Below are 23,538 nucleotides of genomic sequence, written 5' to 3' on the forward strand. Positions count from 1 at the left end.
AATAAAATATTGTGAGATAGGGGTAGTTTTTTTTACTTTAACTAATTATCTTTGTGAAAGTGATCTATTTAAAGTATAAAGTTAATTATTTGACATAGTAGGTAACTTTAAAACTTTAATAGGTCACTTTTGTTTATAAAAAAAAAGTTACTCATGTAAAGCATGCTTGGATTAGGAAAATGGATTAGGGAAGTAATAGAAGTTGAATCACCGTAACAAAAGGAAATTGAAAGTGAATTGAGGCGGAGATGATGTAGTGTTGTTGTGATGAGAACAGAAAGAAAGAGAACCTATTGTTGGACCCATTTCTTAGACCAGTCCACCTATGTCAAAGTTACTAAAATACCCTTACCTTTTGGGAAGACAATCCTCCACCAGCTGGAATTGACTAAAATACCTTCATTTATTGGAGGTCTCATCTTTATAAATAGCAGCTGTCTCATCAATCAAGGAGTAAACAATTATCAACTAGAGAATCCACATCATCTCTCTCTACATTAATCACTTTCTATCTCTAAGTCAATCATTTACTGATTTGAGCGTCGACGGGCGATCTTGGGACCACCCCGGGGTAGGCTAACCTTGTTTTGCAATTTGCAGGATTTCGGTGTACGGATTACGGAGCTCAAGCATACCTTTTTGGAGCCCACATCAAGTCTCTCAACCTATTACAATCTCTTAATTTCTTGACAGAAACACCTATTATTTGCCAAATGAAGATATTAACTATTACGCTACTAGTGGATGGTGACTGGTGAGTAACTATTACCCTCATAATTAAGATTACAATTCCTTATTCCTCTATTGAACCATTTTCTTCTTATCACCACGAGCTCATCCTTTTTATCACTATTTCATCCTCTTCATAATCACCTCTAACTTGTTTTAATTTTCCCTCAAATTTAAAAGTTATCCTTTAATTAAAAATAACCTTTTAGGTAAAATATAAACCGAACTAATAATAAATTTATTTTATTCCAATACACACAATACTAATGAAAAATATAAAGTTGCACACTGGACAGATTATGACAGAATCGGAATAAAAGGATAGTACAAGTGTACAAGAAGTATGTCACTTGTTGCACTTTTTGTAAACATTTTCCCCTTCACCTTTTCGTAAACCAACCATATGATATGACTTGACTATTCAAAAAAAAAAAAATTGATATGACTTGATTTGGGCTTTGGCTGATCAAATATAAATATGTGGCGTATAACTTTCTATGCTCTTTTGTTTGGCACAAAGATATTGGTCGATTAGAATATAAACATGTGTCCTAATAACTTTACCCTCTTTTATTTAGTTGTTGTTCAATTTTATTTATAAGGAGATAAAATTTAGGAAGACCCTTCAATCAGGTTGCAACCTAAAATATCATTGCGGATAAAAAGAGAAAAATCAATATCATAAGGAGGATAATTATAGACGAGATCCGAGTGAGAGTGTCCACGATGCGCCATGAGGTCCGTTGTCTTGTTTGCTTCCCGAAAACAACGATGAACCTGAAATTTATCAAATTTAAGCAGATTAGCATTGACATCTAGTATGATATTATTAATTTCCCAGGGGACTTTCCAGATTTTCCTAACAGCATTAATAATAGCGAGCTAGATTATCGCCTTCAATCTCTAGATTAGAAATATTAAGCGACAAAGCCGCATTAAGGCCTTCCTTAAGACCCCAAGCAGGATAGAAATGTTAGGACCAAGCGAGCGAGCTCCAGCCATAAGAGCATTATCTGGAGAGTCCCGGATCACAAAACCCCGAGCATCATTACCATTATTTAATTTGGAGCCATCAAAATTAAGTTTGCAGAAGCCAGGCGCAGGGGTGGGGAAGGGGGACCAGACGAACCAGGACCTGTGCGACGTTTATCTCTCTTGGTGTTTGCAGCTAGATTAGGCTTAGAGCCCATTTCTTCCGAATTAAGAGCTTTTGACCACGAGGTCGCAAAATTACTAATTATAAAACTAGCCTTCCTAGAGGAAACCACTTCATCATTAAAAACAAGCTTATTCCTGAAAAACCACAGAAACCACCAAACAAAGAAAAAAAGAGATATTTCTGATTTAGACGACAACGAGAGACAAGCTTCCAAAACAAAACGGAAATAAGTAAGATTCATATTTGCTAAACAAGAAGGGGGCTCGGCCAATCAAACGAGGCCTTAAGATGGAAAAAAGATCTAAAGTAAAAGAGCAGGCAAAACAAAGATGGCTTATAGATTCACCTGCATTATTACAAAACACGCTTTGTTGCGGCAAAAAAAAAAAGACTTTTCTCAAGACGCAATTTAGTTGGGATACCATCATTACAAGCTTTCCAAAGAAAGTTTTTAATTTAGTTGTTGTTACATGGTTATTGAAATGGACAGGTTATCAAGGACAACAGAGTAGGTCCATCCTGAAATTTAACACTCCCTCCCCTCCACCACATAACGAGAATCTTACTTTCTCCGCCTATGAAACATGGGTACTCCTCTCGGATACCGAATCTCGTATAGTCGTATCAAGGACGGATATGAGATGAGTATGCGACGAATCCGTCTCGGACTCCTCCCCAAAACGAATCGAGATGTTTGGGTACGTGGGTTAGGTTTGGGTACGTATGGGTTGAAATCGTGTACGTGGCGGGGACAGATTTAAAGGGATCGAAACGTACCCAGCTGCTTTTAACGAAATATGAAAGGGGAAAAATCAGTTCTAGGGTCTTTTCATTTTAATCTACACACTTACACTTTTCACGCATGCCAATGTAAAACTTTGAGGACATATATCTTTAGTTTTGTATTTGTAAAAATTATAAAAATTACATATTAATAAAATACATACTAAGACGAATCTAACAAGATCCCACATGACTATGTTTTTATTCACGTATAAATCACAAACGAGGGTCAAAGTGCAATTTGTGAATAGTGTAAAATGTCAAAGTGTATAGATTGATATGAAACGAAGGGAGTATTGGGCATGGTCAGCATTTAAAGGCTTAAAATGCTTGATCTCAACCCTACAATTGCTGAGAATTATTGATAGTTCTTTTTACTGTTATATATCGAATAATGTTTTTATAAAAAAAATTCAATTTTTTTTATCAATGACTCTATTTTTTCCCCTCTGGCCTTTTTCAATAGAGCCCAATATTAAAGTATTTTCGCTCAATTCTTTTTTATTGTTAGGCTGCACAATTAAAAAGTCATTAAATTAGAGCAATGAGTCAATAAAAATATTCTTAATTAACCAAAAATGACAAATATGCTGAAAATTGAGATGAATTAAAGGATAGAGAAAATATGTTGAGGGTATAGTAAATAGTAGGAGAGAGAAAATATGTTGGGGGTATAGTAAATAGTAGGAGAGAGAATTTGATAACGCCAAAAATTAGGAGTAAGAAAATAGAGGTTTTTGAGTAAGTTGGGTATAACTAATGTGCACGGATAAGAGAGAAAGTAATAAAATACTTAATGATCCCCTAAAAGAGTTTAGCAATTGAATATGCTCTAACATAATCCAAACACTTATTGAAAATATTTCATTACATAATATTTCTAAGATAATAATCTATCTTAAAAATATTAGTCATATTCTTAATACATCATCATTAAACATGCATAGCAATCATACTCGATGGAATGACTACATATAGGAAAATAACACGAGCTTTAGATGAAAATTCGACCCATCACTTTGTCGTAGAGTGCGAGTTCATAGCTGTTAGGCTGTCTACAAGTTCCTCCATATAAAGTGGCATCACACTCTAATTTCCCACAACACTTGGCATCGAAGAATCCGCAACTTTGTCCTTCATACTTGCATGATTTAAAGGGATCTGTCAAATGTTCCGAAAGAAATACATTTATAAGTTATAACAACCAACATGTTTACTAATTAGCATCTAGTAAGTGACAAATTTATCCTTACGTGAGTTACGTTAGTTGATTAGACAATTCATTTTGTGCACTATAATTACGCTCGAGTGAAGAGAGTAATGGAGTAATATTACGCTTGCATAAATAAAAAAAACTATAGGTACAATAAAATTTCGGACTTTCATGACACCAGAGGTCAGAGCTGAAATTTATGCCAATACTGGACCCATTGGATTTCTTTCATTTTACCCACCATTATTTTTTTAGAGGAAAGAAAACTGACCTATTCTATTGAATTATAAAAAGAAAATTTATGTGATATCATATTATTGATTCCAATTTAAAGTTAAATTTCAAATAATTAACATTTCATACTACTATTTAAGTTTAGTAAGTCAGAATGAGTTTTAATGTACATTAAAAAGAAATGGATGAGAGTATCATTTATAATACTAAAAAAGTAAATGCGATAGTAATTGGTGAACTAATTTTTTTTATTGAAAAATAGATGATGTACTAGGAGTTATAACATCAAAATGGATGTTTGAAAATTAATATAATAACGGTGAATGAGACTATGCCAAAATTGAAAGTGCTCATACTAATTTGTGACAAACAATGCAACAAAAAAATATGTGTTCAAACTTATCTGGGTTAGAGAGAATGATCAAGTGCTCATTCTCATGAAGTATATTTTTGTTTAAAATTATTTGAACTAGACTTCTTATAGTAGATCAGATCTAATCCGCTTAATTGCAACTTTTGTTTGATTCAACTTATTTTGTCTTATTTTATTTTATCTTATCTTATTTGAACTTATCTTATCTTATTTTATATTATTTTATCTTATGTTATCTTATCTTATCTTATCTTAATTTTTTTTTCTGAAATAAGTGAAGATAAGTTAACAAAACATCTTATCTTATCTTATAAGATATTAAGTAAGTTAAAATAAGTTAAAAAAATTGGGCCTTATTAGACTTGAATTAACCTTATTACACCTCATTGGATTTATATGCACCAATTCCAACTTTTGAGCCCATATAATGCTTAGTGTATTTATTAATTAATAATTAGGATTATTTGCTTACAAATTATTAATTTTTTAGAACGAATAGCTAACGAATGAAAGCTCTTCTAAAACTTCTTATTATGAACTTTTGCTATTACATATTTACATATCACTTCATTTTTGTAAGAGAATCCATATGATCCAGTCCCAAATCTAGAAAAAATGTTGAACAATGTAATTTTTATATCCACTTAATTAATAAAAATCTAGTAAAAAAAATAACTAGAGATATCTACTAAACCTAAACATGTATCTACTATAAATAAGTGAATGTAAGAAATATACAAGTATTCTAAGAAAGAAACCAATCAATATGAAGATTTTTTTTTTTCAATAGCTTCTCCATTTTTTTTCCTAAAAAGCACTTGATGCCACTTCACGTTCTTCACAATATGTCAAAGCTCATATTAAGTTGGTTTTTTTTTTTAAGATAGTAAGATAAAGAGCTCTATCAGATCGGATGCTTTCGCAAGTTAACCTGATTTGGATTAGTGGACAAATACTTTAAAAGTGGAGGAATGGTAAGGGAACCTACTATTTCAAAGTGTTCTTAGTGACGATTAAACTCTCAATCTTGAAATTAGAGATTATGTCCTTATTAATTATCACTAGGTCAAATTTAATTTCGTACAAAGCCCACATTAAGTACTTCTGTCAAAGTCCATCAAAAGCTTCCCACCTTTTATTCAATGCTTGGCTTCCAATTTTTTTTTTTAACCGTGCGTCGAGGATACGCCGCCAACATCCATCATTTTTATTGGATTTTCTCGACAAAAGTAGGTGATAATTAGCAAATAAGTTCATACTTCATATGATAGGTAGTTTTCTTGCCTTGTAAGAGAATTGTACTTTATTATATACTGTAGTTGTTTTCAACAAGTGATTTGTATAGTTGCAGGGACTTATCAACAAATTTGTCGTGATAATTATAATGTCGGCTTGTTTTATTATGTATTATGAAAATTTCGATTTTTTGTAATTTAGACTAATAGTTTTATTTTGGTGTAAATAAGTGACTAACTACAAGTCTACAATAATGTAGGTAAACGAAATTCAACCTTAAATCTTATGTACAACCCCAAACAAAATTATACCAACTACTTCTAAGTTAGATTGCATCCCAATTCCTACCAATAAATAGTAATAAACCTTTGGTTCACAGATATTGCCATGGGTACCATGTGGATGGATAATGGTATAATTAAAGATGTTAGAGGACCAACTCAACCGAAAGTTTAAGGTGATGGTTGGAGTCTCAAAAATAGTTTTATAATCTATCACGTCTATTCACGTGAGATCCCATTGGCCTTGAAGAGTGGATGCAACACAGACGACCTCCCTCATACCTGGCGTTAAATATTCCAATTAGAAAGGAGGGTTGGATGAGATTTGAACCCGTGACCTTTATATCATGCTGGTTCCAATACCATGTCAAATGACCAACTCAACGAAAATGATGATTGAAATTCCAAGAATAGTTTTATAATTTATCAAAAGAACTTCTACACAGAACGGAAATCAATGATGATGCCGCTAAAAGGCCAATACTTACCATCTACACATGTGCCGCCAGTGTATGAATTTGAACATTCTGTTCCTGGACAACACCAGTTCGCCATATCACAGTATTCCCCATAATAGGGACATCCCAGTGCTTTTCCAAGCAACGATTTTTCAAGGGATACTTCCTCCGCCGATATTAATTGCACTACAAAATCAAAGGTTTTGGAACACAAAATTACAACTCATTAAGGGCTTTTGAAGATAAGAAATAGATTACTAAAAGAAATGGAAAGGGTGCTAATACCAAAAAGTACTTCATCCTTATCAGTATAATTGTATCATTTTCTATTATGAGAAACTTCAAATTAATTATATCATTGTCTTATTTGGTAATAAGCTACCTTTATCTTTCTCGTAACATATTACTTGAGTCATTCTATCTTTTTTCTTATACCTGAAATCCTTAATTTATGTACCACTCACTTGGGACGTAATCACAATGAAATAAAGTATAGATTGTTATAGTAAATATATATATATATATATATATATATATATATATATATATATATATATATATATATATATATAAATGGGTTATGCTATATGCACCCCTTAGGGTTGCATATAAGACATAAATACACTACTTAAAATAGATATAAGTTGTGAATTTATGGAAAAATTTTGCATCAATTGATGTAATAATTGATTAATTAATGCAACTTATTTCCATTTTTGGCTTTTTATATATAGCCCTTAGGGCTACATATAGCTTTTCCCTATATAAATAGTGAGGTTGTCATGAAAACCCTCCTATGGTGAAAACCATATGAACCTCGTCAAAATAAGCAAAAAATATGTAAAGAGCAAAAATGTCGTAAAATGAGTGAAAAGCGTTGTGCACTTGATTCTTATCATAAGTGTGGTTTCAAATTCAACCATAAAAGACGAGAAGAAGAATAGAAATAACAGGCAGAGATTAATATGTAATGAGAATAAAATAGAATATATAGAGATAGGGATTCTATCCTCAGCATCATCACTTTACCCAGAGAAAGGATGAAAAGCACTGCACAAAGGGAAACTACTTTGCTCGCCATTTTCTGCTGAATATATGATTCAAGTGTTTTTTCTGAGGAGATGCTTCTCGTTCTTTTGCTCTTTCCCCTATTTATATTAGTTTACCTCCCCTCAAACCAGGGCCGTCTTGACTCTTGAAGATTTTGGGGTCCCGGTTCTAACATGAAAACTGTGTCTCTAAATTTATTAAAATAAAGATGGAAGGTTAGAGTTCTAAAGATAGAAAGTTGAAAATCTAAAGATAAATCATTGACAAATTTATTAAGGGTGGGAAACAAGGGTGATTTCTTCAAATATGAAGTAAAATTTTCAAAATAATATATTTTTGGGCCTTTATAATTTTTGGGACCCTGTGCTGTTGGGCTCCTTGCACACCCTCATCTACCCCTCTGCCCCAAACGACAATATCTTATTTTTTTTTTGGAAATAAGGATAATGTTACTAAATATTAAGAGTTATTACAAACAACATCCCCAAGTAATTGTACAACTGGTACCCTAAAATGGAATGTTAAGAGTAACAAAAGTCAGGATACTAATAACAAACTAAGGGGATTTTTGGTATGATCAATGGAAACATAATGGAAGGATTTAGATAAAGAGGAAAATGAAAATAATAATTGTTACCTTTAATATATATATATGTTTAGTATCCTTGACTCCTTGTGGAATGAAAACAATTGAAAGCATATTCTCCCCATTTTATTTTCAGTTCAGTTCAGTTCAATTCAATTCAGTTCAAGTTAGTTCAGTTTAGTTCAGTTCAGCTCTAGACAATACTTTTACTCTCATATCACTATTCATTTCATTTCATTTCAGTTCAGTTTAATTCAGTTCAGATCAGTTCAACTGTTTTATGCCAAAGAGAACAGGCCTTGAGAGGTTTATGATTGAGGAAGGATATATACATGATTTGTTTCCACTAGTTTGACAAGGGTAACAAATGGGGGGATTGTGTTTCCCTCTGAAAATGGTATTTGTTACTTAACACTTATACCAAGCACTTAGAAATTGAAATGGTTATTTGAATCTGTTTCCTACATTAAATTTTTCTATATCAAACACCCTCTAAAAGAGAGAACGTAAAGAAATCAATTTTATTTACTTTCTACATATCATATATTAACTTATTATCCACAAGTTACTTCAATGAATAATTAGTCTTCATATTTAAATAAAAAATGACCACTTAGCCAGATATCATATAACATTAAGCTATTAGTACGACATCACCATTTCATCATCATGTGAATGACATTTAACTTAGTTGATAAAGTCTTATAGAGTGGTATCCAAGACAATGGATCAAATCCTAACCATATCAGTACGCTTAAATTAGTCGCTCAATTACATACACAAAAACGACATTTTATTGCCATATCATCTGAGTTACAAGATGATATCAAAGTTAAAATTTTAATTTGGAGATATTAGGTTATAAAATTGTCAAATAAATAGTTGCAAGAAATATATATTTTGTATGCACATTGATTTACGGTATTTTTATATAGGTTTTAGGTGCATTTAGGATTACTAATTAGGTAAGGATATCTATTATATATTATTCATGATTCTAGTCTCACATTATTTTTCTCTTCAAGGTTTTCTCTCTAGTTTTCACCATATTTTGCGCTAGTTTATTTCCTTTTGCAATTTTGGAGGTTGAAGATTGGAGATTCATCTTATATTCAAGCATTGCGTATGAAGTTTTATTCTTTCCTTCACCTAATTTCTTTTAATTATGTTTTCTAATTAAGTTTGTTGATTTTATTGCCATGATTAGTGAGTAGTCTTTTCATCTAGGATTGAGTTGAGCCCTAGTATGGATTGATGATATAAATCGTCTCTAATTCCCATGTTATTGATTTATATATTTAGGGCTTGATAAGATTGTTCTTATTGTAAATTTTGCATCTTGATTTAACCCTAGTTTTATATTATCAACGACAGTTGGAGCTTGAATTAAGAGTTATTTGTTTGATAATAAATTATCATTTTATTAATTGATTTCATTAACGAAAGTTGGGTCTTGATTTAGATAGTCTTGTCATTAATTTGAATTCTCCAATGAATATAGGTGAGAACTAAAATAATTAGGAATTATTTGACATTGGTTCTTAATGCTTTTAATTAATTATGTGTGAAAGCCATGAAAATAGGAGACATACGTGTTAGTTAGGCCTTTGCTATCACGAAAGTGAGCTCTAGGTATTGAGGCATAATGACCGAGGATTAGTTTCGGTTTGCAGCTGTGCTTTATTACTGAGTCATAAGGGGATGTCAATCTCGCCTAGGTAAGCTATAATTGAATAAATGGTATGTGAGTTATGTTTTGATCACTTCATATTAGTGATGATGCTTAATCTTAGTATTTTAATTGTCATATTCATCGAGTTTGTCATATTTTGTTATTAGTTTAACTATTAGTTACATAGATTTCTCTTGATATTCGAAATGTGTAGCTATTTCATAGTCTAAAATCAACTAGTGTTTAATCTTGCACCTCCCTGAGTTCGACCCGTATGTGCTACGATACTTTTCATTTGCAGTATTAAAATAAAACCCTAACACACATCTACAACTATTTTTAATGGTAAGAAAAATAACATTAGGAGACCCTCTGCTCGAGGACATCTACAAAATAGATTTATAGATGTGCAAACATATATAGTTCTTTCTAAGAACACATAGAGGCATATGTTGCAGAATTTTAGGAAAGAATTTCCTAACATTTATCAAAGGATTGTATATATAGCATAAATATGAATCATATTATAAGGAAAAGAATGTACAACCTTTGTAGTGTGTTTTCCACCGGATTGCATGTATTAGAGATCAAAGAACACCAATTGATGTCCCTCTACTTAGTCCACGAGCACCAATTGAACCCTCACATCTGCTAGAACGGAAGAGGATGAACATATTTTCACTCTCTTGCTTTTTAGGGAGGATGGCCGAATTTCTAAGGAAAAGAATAGGGTTTCTCTCTCTCTCTACTTTTGAGTTTGAATGTTACTGAATAACTAAACGCCCTACTCCACCCTAATATTATTTTAACCTTTATAATAATAGGAGAATAGATTTAGTGAGAGACCTAGTCTAACCCTAATTTACCCTTTTGATCGATTTTTCTTCTTCAATTGGTTACTACAAAGTATGACCTTATAGGATTAGATTAGCTCAGTTGTAGGTCCAATCAATAATGTCCACAAACCATCATTTCTTCTCTAGTAAGTAAAATGTGATTACTAAACTAGCGTAATTAATTATCACTATAATAATTCCTACTATATTTAGTGATTGCTGGAATATCTAAGGACATATTCCTTCAATTCTTGGGGGTACATAATTACTTTTTAGATGCACAAAAGAAGATATAGATATGCAAAATACGAAATAGATTTTCGATGTCCAAGACACATAATGAATTTTGGATGTACATATATAAATTTGAATATTTTTAGATGTACCAACATAGATTTTGGATTGACATATTCTTTGACAATTATCGTTGGGAAAGATTTTTTTTTTTTTTGGAATTTTTTTATAAAGAAACAACTAGCTTTCACCCAAATATTCGCCAGTGAATCGTTGGCTATGGTTCTGTTATTTTGGACCTATTTTCAGCTAATTTCAATTCAGTTAATTTGATTTCAATTCAGTTAATTTAATTTAATTTTAGTTCAGTTAAGTTCAACTCAATAATAATAATAATGATAATAATAATAAATAACAAATAATAAATGACAAATAATAAATAATAAAATATTAAATATTAAAAAAATAAATAATAGATAATAGATAATAAATAATAAATAATAAATAATAATATAATTTTAGTTTCAATTTAGTTAATTCTATTTCAGTTCAGTTAATTTAATTTAATTTTAATTAATTTAATATTATTTCAATTAAGTTAATTTAATTTAATTTAATTTCAGTCAAAATAAATTAAAAAATTAGGAATTATATATCATCTCTCTTTAATTTTATCCGCCATATCTTTTAGGATTTCAAGGACTGGCTTTATTTGAATCACGTGAAAATGGGCCAATCAATCCAATATTTTAATCTCTAGTCTTTTAGCAATAATTCAGCATTGCCATGCATTATCGCATGTCCCATACAATAATATTATCAGTTAAGTAGGACAACCCATAAATTTTATACAAATATATTGTAATCAATCTATTGTATCATATTTAGTAGCGGATCTCTTATTAAAAAAAAATCACAATAGTTCTACTATTTCAGTTGAGATAGATCCATAACAAGAATGTCACTTTTTTTTGTCCGTCAAAATCGGACGCTAAAAACACGGTATCGGACGCTAACAAGATTAGCGTCCATCATCGGACGCTAAAAAGCTGATGCAAAACCCCTAGTGGCTAATTGTCCAATTACCGTCCGCTTAGCGGACGCTAAAAATTTAGCGTCCGAAATTTCAACTTTAGCGTCCGATTTTTAGTCGGAAGCTAAATAGCGTCCTATTTTTAGTCGGAAGCTAAATAGCGTCCTATTTTTAGTCGGAAGCTAAATAGCGTCCGATTTTAGTCGGAAGCTAATTAGCGTCCGACTAAAATCGGACGCTAAAGCTAAAAATTGGACGCTAAATCAGTAAACCAAACAAAACAGATGCTTTTGCTGAGATGCTTTTATTATCACCTCACCTTTCACTTTGCCCAAGATGCTTTTATTATCACCTCACCTTTCACTTTCCCCAAGATGTTACTTTATTATTTTTATTTAATTCATTTTATTAACTTTCAATTATTATTTCAAAAATGAACAATGTTAGAATAACAAAAATTGAGAATTAAAGAAATGAGAATTTTATTTAAAATAAATATATATAATTACAATCTAATACCAAAATTTAGTACTATAATTACATTGTAACTAAAATCTAATACAACTTCAATCTAATACTAGTCGGACCCACTGTCGAGGTACTGCACTACCCCGCCAGCCACCGCACCACCAGAAACCTCACCAGCGGAGCCACGTCAGCCACCGCTCCGCCGCGCCAGCCACCTATAAATACCAAAAAATAAAAAAAATCAACCAAAAAAAGAAATAAACATCCTTTCCACATTATAGCTCAATTTACTTAGGATATCATACACAAAGATTTAGACTTTCCTCGTCCTATTTCAGTGTACAACAAGGAACAAGCATGATTAAAGAAAAAGGATCAATTTTAGTACTGTACAGCATTAGCCTGAGTGAAGCCAACTATGGTGAAGAGGAAGACAAGAAATTGCCCTGAACCTGATGGAAAAGAAGTAGATATAACACTGACCCTGGTAAAAGGTGCAGTAGCTATCACTTTGCTTGCTAACACTCGTGAACAAACCTGAAAATACATACTATTTGCACTGCAACGGCTCACAAACAGTTGAATTAAAACTATGGCGTTTAGAAAACATATAGCCACAATGTAATCAAACTCCAACAATCTGAGATAAATGAGAAAAAAATACAAATTTGACAATACAATATATAAAATACAATTTAAATTCAAAGTACTTCGGTCATTCTTAAATGACTAGAAGTATTTCATTTATTTCAAAACAAGTAAAGTATGTCAATATTGCATTTAAAATCAGATCTATTTCTAATTTTCTATTGAAATTAATCTAACTAATTACATTCTTAACAATTTAACCAAATTATCTCTTGTGAAATTTGAGATCAGCATACACATTTCAACGGACGAATATATAAAATCAACCCTTGATAAAAAAAAGTAGACATAAAACTAACAAAAGAAAATGCAGAAATCAAAAAATACAAAAAAAAAAATGCAGAAATCAAAAAATACAAAAAAAAAGAGAGAGAAAAACACACTTGGGAATTTGTATAGTAGTACGGTCAATCAATGATGACGGAGATTCCTCAACGGTGTGGAAAGGATGAGTATGACTATAACCAAAGCATCTGAAGATGAATGAAGACCAAAGCCCTGCAAGGGTAAAGGTAATGCCAAAATCATGATTTCCAAAATCAACGAAAAACTGATTTCCCAAAATCTGAAGACCAGCATACACACGAAAAACTGATTTCCCAAAAAACGAAAATTGATTTCCAAATCAACGAAAAACGCAAAATTGAAAATAGAAATCAAAATTCGAATATATAGGAAAAACTCCTCAGATTTCGAACCCTAGGTACCAAGAATCTCTAAATTTCGAACCCCAAAATCCAAAAAATCAAAAGACAAAAACCGAAAAACCAAAGACAAAAAACCAAAATCGCGAAATTGAAAAATTGAATAACCAAATCGAAAATAAAACACACAAAATCAAATCTCATAAACCGAAAATCAAAAAAATAAAGAAAAATCGAAAAACAAAAAAAACTAAAAAATCTTAGGGAATTCAGATCTACGAAAAACCAATAACAATAAAATGCAAAATGAAATAAAAAAAAAAACAAAGAAAATCGAGAAAAGAAACTCCATAATCAACAATCAAAACTAAAAAAAAACATATTTATTAGTTAAATCTGAGTAGAAAAACCTGATTTCGTGAGATCTGAAAGAAAGAGAGAGCACCGTGCATGATTTCAATTTTCTTATGAGGAAGTAGAGAGAGAAACGTGAGATGAGGCGGTAGAGAGAGAAACGTGAGAGTGAGGAAGAGAGAGAAACGTGAGAGTGAGAGGCGTGGAAAGAGTGAGAGAGGCGTGGGTTTAGGGTTATTTGGTCGACTGGAGGAACTGAGTGTGGGTATTTATATCGCTAATTTACCGTCCGTCTTTCGGACGGTATTTTATCCTTACGGACGCTAATTAGCATTCGGTTGAATGAACGGATGCTAAATCTCAGAAAACGGACGCTAATTAGTGTCTGTCAAATATCAGACGCTAATTGTTAATTTACCGTCCGCTTTTACTGTCGGACGCTAAATTCAGACGCGAAAAAGGCGGATTCTTGTTGTGATCTCTCCACTGATCCTAATCTTCAAAAATTTATACCGTGGAAATATTACTTGATTCGTTAGAGTTCATCTTGATTCGTTAGAATTCTTCTTTAAGACAAGGGTGTCCTAACTTCATTCATGTATCAAAAAAAAATCTATTGTATCATGTAAGGACTACTGTGGAAGCATTCTAGTAAGAAAATAATAGAAATAAATCTAAGGAATGTAAAATTTAAGCAAAGACGAACGCTTTTAAACGTGGAAAATCTCTCAATAACAAATCAATTAGTAGATCTTGGACCAAGGTGCAGGATGAGCATCCTACACCAGCTCCAAAACGCAAGGCAAGAAGAATGAAATGCACCATTCAACATGCAAAAAAGTAATTGATTTGACAGCTAATGTACATTCCCATTACAACTAGTGTACATGTCGAAAATACAAAAAGTAACTGATTTGACAGTTACTATTCACCATTTAATAACTGATTTGATATCAACCGCCATTATTTCCCCCATATACTGTTCACCACTTCTCTATATTCCACACTCAACCCCTTGTACATTTTTGGCTTCGTGGTTGTTCATTAACAAAATCAACATGTACAATGACAGCCCCCCAGCTGAAAGTAACCCAATTCCTGAAGCTAATGTCAAGTGAGTAATTTGCAATCTTTGTACATTGTGTGTGTTGATGTTTGTTCACTAATGAAATTCAATATGTACAATTACAGTCTCATACCGAAATTCACCACTTCTCTATTTTTCACACTCAACCTCCTTGTACATTCTTGGCTTCGTGGTTGTTCATTAATAAAATCAAAATGTACAATGACAACCCCCCAGCTGAAAGTAACCCAATTTATGAAGCTGGTGTCAAGTGAGTAATTTGCAATCTTTGTACACTGGGTGTGTTGATGTTTGTTTACTAATGAAATACAATATGTACAATTACAGTCCCATACCGAAATATATCAAGTGAGTAATTTCCAATCTTTGTACACTGGTGTATTTGATGTTTGTTCACTAATGAAATTCAATATGTAGAATTACAGTCTCATACCGAAATTCAATAAAATCACAATGTACACTGATGGTCATTGCTTTGGTCACTGAAAATCCCCAAATGTACACTCGTATATTATTGTACACCAAACCATATAAAAAATTGTTTCACGTGATGAGAGAGAAAGAGCTGGCCCACTTTCAAAAATATTGCCAAAAGCCATTATTCTTGAATATAGAGAAACTAAAGAACCCCAGAGAAAGGTTAGAGAGTCTATAGAGATTAAAGAATTCTCCTATATAATCATCTCATATTCAAAGTCCTATTGCAATGTTCGTGATTTTCTCCCTTTTCAAGTGTTTTCACATTAAATCTTCTTGTGTTCTTTATTGCTTTAATTTCTATATTCCTCTGTATCTTATATTTTATTGTTCGATTTATCAGCGCCTAGCTTATATACGTATTCCTATCAAGTGGTATCATAACTAGGTTGAATAGTTGTGCGGCTAGATCGTGTTGTATAGGTATAATAGATGACGGGAAGGTGAGGATCAATAAATTTGATGGTAAGGACTTTAGTTTCTAAAAGATGTAGATTACAGATTATTTGTACCAGAAAGACCTATACCAACCTCTTTCAAAAAAGAAACATGTTGTAATGAAAGATGAATATTGGGTAATGTTGGATCGGACAACACTAGGTGTGGTTCGATTGACATTGGCAAAAAGTGTTGCTTTGGCTGATCAAGACTCTTTCAGACATGTAGGAGAAACCTTCTTATGTGAATAAGGTATATCTGGTGCGTCGTTTTTTTGAACTTCAAATGATTGATGGTGAACTCGTTGCTAAATTTATTAATCAATTTAATAATATAATTGGTCAATTCAAGTGGCCTCTATGAAAATTACCTTTGATGATGAGGTAAAAGCTTTGGTTTTATTACCCTCTTTACCAAAAGAGTGAAAGACTATTGTTGTTGGTATCAGTAATTCCGCAGGGAAGGAAGCACTAAAGTATGATGATGTAAGGAATTTGGTGTCGAGTGAGAGTACTCGACGTAAGGATTTCGGGGAGTGTTTTGTGGAACATAACGCTTAAAGTAGAGGGAGGAGACAACATGGGAGATCTAAGCGAGGAAAGTCAAAGGGAAAGAGAAGTGGGAGAGTCAGTAAGGCAGAAGCAGAGAGTGTTGTGAATGTGGTGGAAAAGGTCACTATAAGAGACAGGTCAGGATTCCAAAGATACTGATAAGGGGAATCGAAAGAAGAATAATAAGGATTAAGATAGTGATAAATAGAGTGATGCTTCGACGAACTCTACAACAGATAATGTTTTTGATGCTTTGTTGGTAAGTAGTGCAGAGAGCTCAATTGGTTCATGGATCTTGGATTCAGATTCTTTGTTTCATTCTTTGCCCTACAAGGAGTTGTTTCAATGGTAATGTATATAAAGAGCTGACAAACGATATTGAAATAAGGAAAAATTATACGAGCTTGTTGGAAAATAATATAAAAATGAGTAATAATGATATAGTTTGTCTTATTTAATTATATCCGTTTGTGTGATAATGATAAAGTTTTTAAAGTATTGAAAAATGATATAAAATAAGAGAAAATGATATTGTTTAACTTATTATTGATATCTGTTAATAATAATGATATCATTTTCTCTTATGAATGATATATATGTGTGGTATAACGATAAATTATATAAAGAGTTGATAAATGATAATTAAATAAGGGATCATGACATAAAATAGCTCCAAAATAATACAACTTTGCTGAAAAATAACATAGAAATCAGTAATAATGACATGAAAGAGTTTTACAAATGACATGAAATAAATTTAAAACATTGGCATGAGAAACTTTAAAATCATATGAAATACGCCAATAATGACAAGAAATAGTTTTCTGATGACATGAAACACTAATACATGTTGTCACACCATAAGTTATGGTGTAATATATATATATATGTGTGTGTGTGTGTGTGTGTGTGTGTTGTGTGTGTGTGTGTTGTGTGTGTGTGTGTGTGTGTGTGTGTGTGTGTGTGTGTGTGTGTGTGTGTTATTAGAGTTACCCTCGAAAAAATTTTCAGCCCAAAAAAATTATTTTTTATTGAATTTTTTTTCTAATATTTTTTTGGAGTTACATCACATTTTCATTAGAGTTACATCACTTGTTCATTAAAGTTATAGCGCATAAAATCCATTCTCATTTATCATGTAAGTCTGTATACTAATATGAACTCACTTTCTTCGTTCTAAAATAAATGAAACATTTACCATTTTAGACCGTTTAAAAAAAATATGAAACATCACTTTATTTGGTATTCACTTCTCTCTATCTCTCTCCTTATCATATGAGTCCCTCTTTTTCTTTCTCTCTATCTCTCTCCTCCCATAAATTCACATGCCAACATTCTACGTTTCATTTAAAATAGAATGGAGGAAGTATATATATCTTGTCTATGTGGGAGGTATGTCAATACAAGTTTTGGATTTCTAGTTGATTAAAATTGTTCATTCTAACAATGACAACCACAATTACTCTGATAAAGATATCAGATATATTAATTAGTGATATAGTCATTATATATTTTCCTAATATGTTTATGGCAATATTAATATGTCTAGAAAATATTATTTCTTAGATTTTGACTATGTTCGGAAATAGGAAAAATTGTATTAAAAAGTTTGGAATAGTAGTTAAAAAAAATTTACAAGAGAGGGAGACATCAAATCAGTGAGTAAGTTGACAAGTATAATTTATTTGCCTCCCATAAAATTATCACGAGGATAGTATCCCATATATGCGTACAAACTGAACCAATATTACATTAATCGTTGTCATTTATTGTTGCTGGAACACTTGCGACACATTTAGACAAATGAAAATACCAAAAAAAAATAGCAAAGATATTACATAGCTAGATATCTAAAATCTGTTATAGATATCTAAATATTTGGAACAGGAATCTGGTGGTAACTTTTTTAATAACTTCAGTTGAAGTGAAGCTTGCCACTTTCGTATTTCACATTTAGATATCTACGTCGTTAATATTAGATATCTATAGTTCTCGGAAAACAAATAGGAGGTTGATATAGTACTGATACAAAAGCAATAGGTGTTAACCCAGGCACCATATCCTCATGGAAAGGGGCTAAATTTGTGCTTGAGTATGGCAATGAATTCTGGAGAAGTGATGCCACCAATACTCACAGCTGATGAGCAATATTTGTCGCCTTCGTCGTCCAGTGTTATCTTTTGCGCCCTGTTTAACAAGGTGCTAATAAGTTCCCAATGTTGGGGAAAGTGATCTTCTTCACGGACCTCAGTATAAGCCTGCATTAATAATAATGCTCATTTTCATTTTTGAAGTTAAAACACATTGAACTACTACTATAGAAGTGAAACACAAAAATGAGATAAATGAACTTCTAATCAGAACCAATAAGTTTAGTTATACTCTCTCCGGTTTTATTAATTTTTCCGTATTTCTTTTTGGGATGTCCCTTATTAGTTTACCCTTTTTTTCTATTTTTGGAATGGGATCGGACCACTGACTTTTCATCATACATACATTCAACTTTAGTATAAAATAATAGTTTCTCTTTCTTTCTATGACACACAATATCTATACTAATATATTAAAAGGCGTGTATAAACCAGGAATGGTGCCACGTGGCGCTCTCCCTAAGGAGTTTTAGTTCATGTAATCTATGTACAATTAAAAAATTTAGAAATTGCATAGCATATGTTTTGATCCCGTGACCTCAAGTTCATGTACAAAAGTTTTAACCACTAGACCAAGTTGTATTTAGTGTTATCATATCAAAGTACAATATTAATAAATAAAATTTTTTCTTACCCGGGGCATAGCTCGGGCCTAATAACTAGTTATTATTACTAAAACTCTGTGCAAAAGAAAGAGGTAAACTAATAAAAACCGGAGGGAGTATTATATTGGTCTTACCGAGTTTTGGTCCGTAGTCCAAGGGGTGCTCCAACATATCATGTAGTCACGAACCTCGCCTTTGATGTTCTTGCCACGGTACACCCGAGCCGATTTCGAGCCTACAGCCTGTGAGGTTGGGTGGACGTGGAGGAAGGCAAGCCACTGGCCATTTTGAAAAGACTTTGGAGGTGTCTCTTTATAGATATAACCTGACCAATTCTTCTCCTCCACAAGCTCAACTGTATTTCCAGTTCCATTATAAATAAGGCATAATGTGGCAACTCCATTACCATAGCTGTATTTGAGATCTAGCGCATGTTGGAGTGCGCTGATATTCTTGTCTTCTGCGTGGATCAATCTCATTGCCTCTCTTGCTCTATCTTCTTGTGTTATTTCTTTCCCTCTGTATTTTGACATTTGTTTCAAGGTTTGATCTGTAATTGGAATACCAAAGGGATTCATCTTAATTTCTCAAGTTATGTTTTTCTCTCTATGATTTATTACCTTTTCCACACAGAATTGATGTGTGACAATAGAGGGCTTCGTGGTGCTTATATATACTAGTTCTACATTTGTGGAGGGATCCAAATAATTTAATTCTTAAAAAGAAATTAAAAACATATATCCAATTAAATTTATATATAGGTTAATAATATAACCATGACTAGTCAAACTAGTTAATTTTTTTTTACCATCCATCATTATTATTATTATCATAAAATTTAAAATTTAGAAACGAAAAGTGATATCACACTAGCCCTTATAAAATGTCTATTTAAATAAATAAAAAGATAAGTCAAGCATTGTAGAGCGATTAGTATTTTTTTTAAAAGAAGTTAGCTAGGTTATTATTAATCATGCATTCCCGGCCACCTAAAACAAGGATTATTGTTACAATAATGGTGTTGCCAAATTGTGGAGATAGGTATGTCAATGTTACAATATAGATATTTAAAGAATGCATAAACTTTACAAATGCAGATATATAGTTATTTTAAAAATGTATATAAATACAATTTGGATGTCACCTGCCTTAATTGGTAAATCATATGAAATCCACAACATGTGATTGTTTAAGTTTCTATCGTTACTAGCTAAATAAGATAGGGTTTTTTAACAAGAATAATACAAACTACGTTTACCCGTTCTCTCGCAATAATACAAACTTTTAATTATTTTTTAATAATACAAAATTTTGATCTAAATTCCTCCAGTAGGGCAATACTGGTTGTTAACTTGTTATAGGAGGTAACAAGCTGAGGTGATTCAGGTGGGTAGGGATTGGGGGTAGAGGGAGAAAGAAGAAAGATCATTTTGTAATTTTTTTTGACCTGTTTTGCCGATTAGAGCATGTACAATGGTTGGTGTCTCTCCAACTAGCTCTCCACACTCTCTCTCCTATTCTCTCTCTTCAAGCTACTCTCAAGAGCCATGTCTAAAAACACCCAACAACCAAAACCCTTTAAAGAGTTCTCCATTCAACTTTTCATTATTTTGTGGTCCCATGTCAATAAATGAACCTCATTTCATATTTTGATCAAAGTTATATAAATTAAGTTATTCATGTAAATTAAATATAATTACAAATTAATCTTTTTCATAATTTAAGCAAAGTAGAATTTTTAAAAAACAATATAATTATGAGTGCTAATATTTAATTTTCATAAATTTGGCATGGAATGAAGAATTAACCTACAACATGAAAAACTAATTTTTAAATATCCAATATTAGGCTCATTTTATAGATAAAGGAAAATTATACTTGTTGGCATAATAATTATTACCATTTTTTTTGTAATTTTTTTAGAAAAGATCATTAAATGGTTGCATGAAGAAAAAAGAATTGAAGTAATTACAATAAAAAGTGGGTCCCACACATTGGAGAGCCATCTCTCCATCAACCCAAATGGTATCTCCCCCAAGAGCCCTTTGGCAAAGTGTCTCCATGGAGAGACACCCAAGACACACCCAAGAGCCCCATTGTTGGGTAAGAGGTGGCTCTCCATTTTCTCTCTCCTTGGAGAGCTAGTTGGAGAGCTAGTTGGAGAGCCCCATTGTACATACTCTTACAAGTTAACTTGACTACTGGAGGAATTTTGATGTAAAGTTTATATTATTAAAAGATAATCAAAAGTTTGTATTATTGCGAGAGAACGGGCAAAAGTTTTGTATTATTGTAGTTAAAAAAATCCAATAAGATATTCCTTTATCCAAATATAACATTTTTTACCTTTTAATATTAAACCAATAACGAGCATTATTGCCAATAAACATACCATGAGTATGAACAAGTTTTAGTACTATATAAACATAAGTGGGTGCGCAAGCACAAGAAGAGGCAAGAAAGCTGAAGAAAAAGCAAAAATACAAAAAGAGTAATTAGAAGAAAAAAAAATGGCGAATCCCTTTGGTCAAGTGGTTGATGATGACAAGTTGGAGGAGATGCCTAGGTACATTGGTGAAATCAAAACCCAAGAAGATCGAGCAAGAGAAGCAATGAATCTAGAGAATGAGTATGACAAAAATGTTAAGGCCAAAAAATATGTAGAGGGTGTAAAGCTAGACTATGGTAATGGAGCCTCCACATTGTGCATGGTTTATAATGCCACTGGTGAAACTCTCTATTATACCACCTCTAAAGATTGGTATGGCTATATTGGACGGACGCCGTACCCTTTCGAGATCGGAAATGGCCAATTTGCGTCCTTCCTCCATGTCCATAAGACTGGTTCCTCCACCGGGTCCGAAGCCGCCGTCGTTTTCCGTGGGAAGAACAAAAGTGGACAACCCCGTGACTTTCTCCTCGCTTGGGATACTCCTTGGTCCTCTTTTAAAAAAAATAAGGTAAGACATGTCGCTCGCACCCCCAATTTGTATCTTTGTTTTCTTTTCTCAAAATATGTCACAAGAGATCTTGGACTTGATTGTTAGTACCCTTGGCAAGTTGGAAGTCTCTTTACTTCTCCCAACTTGTCAAGATTTTCTCCTTATAAAAAAAAAAGTGATAAAACGGAAATAATATCTATTCGTTTTTGCAGGCTTACAGTGATGTGGGTAGTGTTGGGAGTTTCAATAGTAAATGGAGTGAGGTAATCAAGAATTTGGAGAATAGCAAGTACACCCAAGAGACTAAGAGAGATGGAGTTGTGATAGAGGTTGCTACTGCTTCTGGCACTTCTCCAGTATTCAGAGCAACAATTAAAACGCCTTACAGTCCATGACCATGTTATCAAGCGAATTTTATGAATTATGTTATGTGTAACGTTGGGTGAATTATGAAATGTAGTTATGTACTTGTTCGATCGTATGTAGTTATATTTATGCTATTGTACTATTGTACTTGTACCACTTCTTAATTATGATATATTGAATAAATCTTCCTTTGGTATTCTAAAGATTCCAACCGTCATTTTGATAGAGATTATGTAAATATTCTCCACATTGGTTTAAGATAAAAGTACAATTGTATTTTTTCTTGTAATATTCTTAGGTTTCCTAATACAATTAGGACTATTATTTTTTTTTGGTAAAATGTAAGTTATATTACCAAAAGCAAGACAAAGCTACCAAAACAACCTAAACCATTGCAATACATCATACTGCAATAGCAACAAAGCTCCTATTAACAAAAGAAAACTACCAAAACACCACCAATTATTACAAGAGTTCACTAACTGCTGAAACCACAATTTATCAACTACATTCCACTTAACATCAACCGGACTTTTAAATCTGCCACATATATCTGACTGGATATTCTAGACAATTACATCAGGTAACATCACAACATCATGCCAAAACGCATGGTTCCGAGCTTTCCACATATGGTATACCAATGCAACAATGACAGAATAACATAACTTCTATCTCTTCTTACCATGAAATTTCCTTCCATATTTCTTCCAAACAATATACAAGTTCTCCTTACCAAGAGTATTTACCCTTATCCACCCCATACCTATTGCATACATGCACACTGCAAGGACAGTTAAAAAGAGGTGTTGACAAGAATCCTCACCTACATTTCACAACAGACATGTTGTATTCTGGCATATACCAGCTCTTGCCAAAACAACTCTAAATCTAAGCTTCCCTAGAGCCACTAACCAAGCAATAAAGGAAT

General features: G+C 32.4%; 3 protein-coding genes across 3 annotated transcripts; 1 reads left to right on the top strand and 2 right to left on the bottom strand.

Moving 5' to 3' along the window:
- Positions 1 to 3,443: 3,443 nt before the first annotated feature.
- Positions 3,444 to 7,602, bottom strand: LOC104900575 (hypothetical protein). The gene is made up of 3 exons (XM_010688025.3): positions 7,496 to 7,602; positions 6,497 to 6,652; positions 3,444 to 3,832 (listed from the first exon to the last, which is right to left on the bottom strand). Exons 1-3 carry the CDS (start codon positions 7,545 to 7,547, stop codon positions 3,666 to 3,668), a joined length of 375 nt encoding a protein of 124 aa, XP_010686327.2. The 5' UTR covers positions 7,548 to 7,602; the 3' UTR covers positions 3,444 to 3,665.
- Positions 7,603 to 18,207: 10,605 nt separating this feature from the next.
- LOC104900576 (23 kDa jasmonate-induced protein) lies at positions 18,208 to 19,960 on the bottom strand. The gene is made up of 2 exons (XM_010688026.4): positions 19,434 to 19,960; positions 18,208 to 18,802 (listed from the first exon to the last, which is right to left on the bottom strand). The coding sequence occupies exons 1-2, from the start codon at positions 19,875 to 19,877 to the stop codon at positions 18,608 to 18,610; spliced, it is 639 nt and encodes a 212-aa protein (XP_010686328.2). The 5' UTR covers positions 19,878 to 19,960; the 3' UTR covers positions 18,208 to 18,607.
- A 1,772-nt stretch (positions 19,961 to 21,732) lies between these two features.
- LOC104900577 (23 kDa jasmonate-induced protein) lies at positions 21,733 to 22,810 on the top strand. Its single transcript, XM_010688027.4, has 2 exons — positions 21,733 to 22,259; positions 22,454 to 22,810. Exons 1-2 carry the CDS (start codon positions 21,810 to 21,812, stop codon positions 22,634 to 22,636), a joined length of 633 nt encoding a protein of 210 aa, XP_010686329.2. The 5' UTR covers positions 21,733 to 21,809; the 3' UTR covers positions 22,637 to 22,810.
- The last annotated feature ends 728 nt before the right edge of the window (positions 22,811 to 23,538 follow it).

Source organism: Beta vulgaris, chromosome 8 (assembly GCF_026745355.1).
Source record: "Beta vulgaris subsp. vulgaris cultivar EL10 chromosome 8, EL10.2, whole genome shotgun sequence".
Classification (NCBI taxonomy): domain Eukaryota; kingdom Viridiplantae; phylum Streptophyta; class Magnoliopsida; order Caryophyllales; family Amaranthaceae; genus Beta; species Beta vulgaris.